This window comes from Ictidomys tridecemlineatus, chromosome 5 (genome assembly GCF_052094955.1).
Source record: "Ictidomys tridecemlineatus isolate mIctTri1 chromosome 5, mIctTri1.hap1, whole genome shotgun sequence".
Taxonomy (NCBI): Eukaryota; Metazoa; Chordata; class Mammalia; order Rodentia; family Sciuridae; genus Ictidomys; species Ictidomys tridecemlineatus.
In genome coordinates, this window is record NC_135481.1 from 48,548,314 (window position 1) to 48,549,942 (window position 1,629).

General features: G+C 39.4%; 1 protein-coding gene across 1 annotated transcript; it reads left to right on the plus strand.

The window, feature by feature from the left end:
* Positions 1-235: 235 nt before the first annotated feature.
* On the plus strand, positions 236-1,162 carry LOC101972158 (olfactory receptor 4K15). Its single transcript, XM_005337983.2, has one exon. It carries the CDS (start codon positions 236-238, stop codon positions 1,160-1,162), a length of 927 nt encoding a protein of 308 aa, XP_005338040.2.
* Positions 1,163-1,629: the final 467 nt, after the last annotated feature.

Sequence of the window (1,629 nt, forward strand, 5' to 3'; positions counted from 1 at the left end):
CCTGTCATGAAACCATGAAAACCAAGGACATCTGGTCACTACAAAAGAAATGATCGTATGAAACACATGTTTTGTTTGCTTATGAGGATCTGAAGTAAATGCTGGATAGAATTTGATGCCAGTCTTGGCTTTTCTCATATATGCTTACAATCCTGTAATATTATTATTTGTAACATTATTATTTCCATTTCATGTTACAGGAAAATTTCTGATCAGATCTCTGAAATTTGAAACCATGGATCAAGGCAATAAGTCAAGAGTGACTGAATTTGTACTGAACAGTCTTTCAGGTTCTCGAGAGCTACAATTTTTCTATTTTGCATTTTTTACCGTTTTCTATTTATCCATTGTGCTGGGAAACCTTTTCATTTTGCTCACCATCATCTCTGAACCCATGCTGCACACACCAATGTACTTTCTACTCAGCAACCTCTCCTTCCTCGACGTTTGTCTGTCTACCTTTGCTACCCCTAAAATGATTTTTGACTTCCTTATGGAGCACAAGACCATTTCTTTTGAGGGCTGCATGGCCCAGATATTCTTTCTGCATGTCTTTGCTGGTGGTGAAATGATGCTTCTTGTGGCCATGGCATATGACCGATATGTAGCTATATGTCGACCCCTACACTATGCAACCATTATGAATGTACACAAGTGCATTGTCCTCGTGGTGGGCTCCTGGATCATTGGGGTCCTACACTCGATAAGTCAGTTGGTCTTCACAGTAAACCTTCCATTCTGTGGTCCCAATAAGGTGGATAGTTTTTTCTGTGACCTTCCCCTGGTAATCAAACTTGCTTGCACTGACACTTATATTCTTCAGGTACTGATGCTTTCAGACAGTGGTCTAATGGCCATGATGTCCTTTTTCCTCCTGCTGATCTCATACACAGTCATCCTGGTGACTGTGCGACGTCGTTCCTCAGCAGGCATGGCCAAGGCACGGGCCACCCTGACAGCCCACATCACCGTGGTTACCCTCTTCTTTGGCCCCTGCATCTTCATTTATGCCTGGCCTTTTAGTGACTTGCCGGTGGATAAACTTCTTTCAATATTTTATACTGTTTTCACCCCTCTCTTAAACCCCCTGATCTATACCTTAAGAAACAAAGAGGTGATATCAGCAATGAGAAAACTAAGGAATCGACAGATAAGTTCCTGACTGTCTCCCTTCTTTCCCCCATGAGAAACAATGGCACATAGTAAAGGCCAGGTTGATATACTTTCCTCTGTAAATTCCTATGATGACTGAAATAGCATAGGACATGTTTTATTTTTCATAAAAGTAAATAGTAAACAAACCATCTAGGATAATCATCTTAGGAATCCCTACCTTTGGCTTTTGAAAGACTTTTTATTTGATCAGAATGTAACTAATTTTAACAATGATTTTTTTTCACTAAAAATATAAAGTGGAGGGCTGGGATTGTGGCTCAGCGGTAGAACACTCGCCTAACACCAGTGGGACCCGGGTTCCATCCTCAGCACCACATAAAAATAAAGGCATTGTGTTGTGTCCATCTACACCTAAAAAATAAAAATATTAAAAAATAATAATAAAATAAAAATATAAAGTGGTCTATCAAATTTGTTTCTTCCGATTAATTTGCTAAATGTGAACACATAAAA

Bases quoted from the DNA above. Each gene is read 5' to 3' on its own strand.
- LOC101972158 (XM_005337983.2), top strand. From the start codon at position 236: ATGGATCAAGGCAATAAGTCAAGAGTGACTGAATTTGTACTGAACAGT.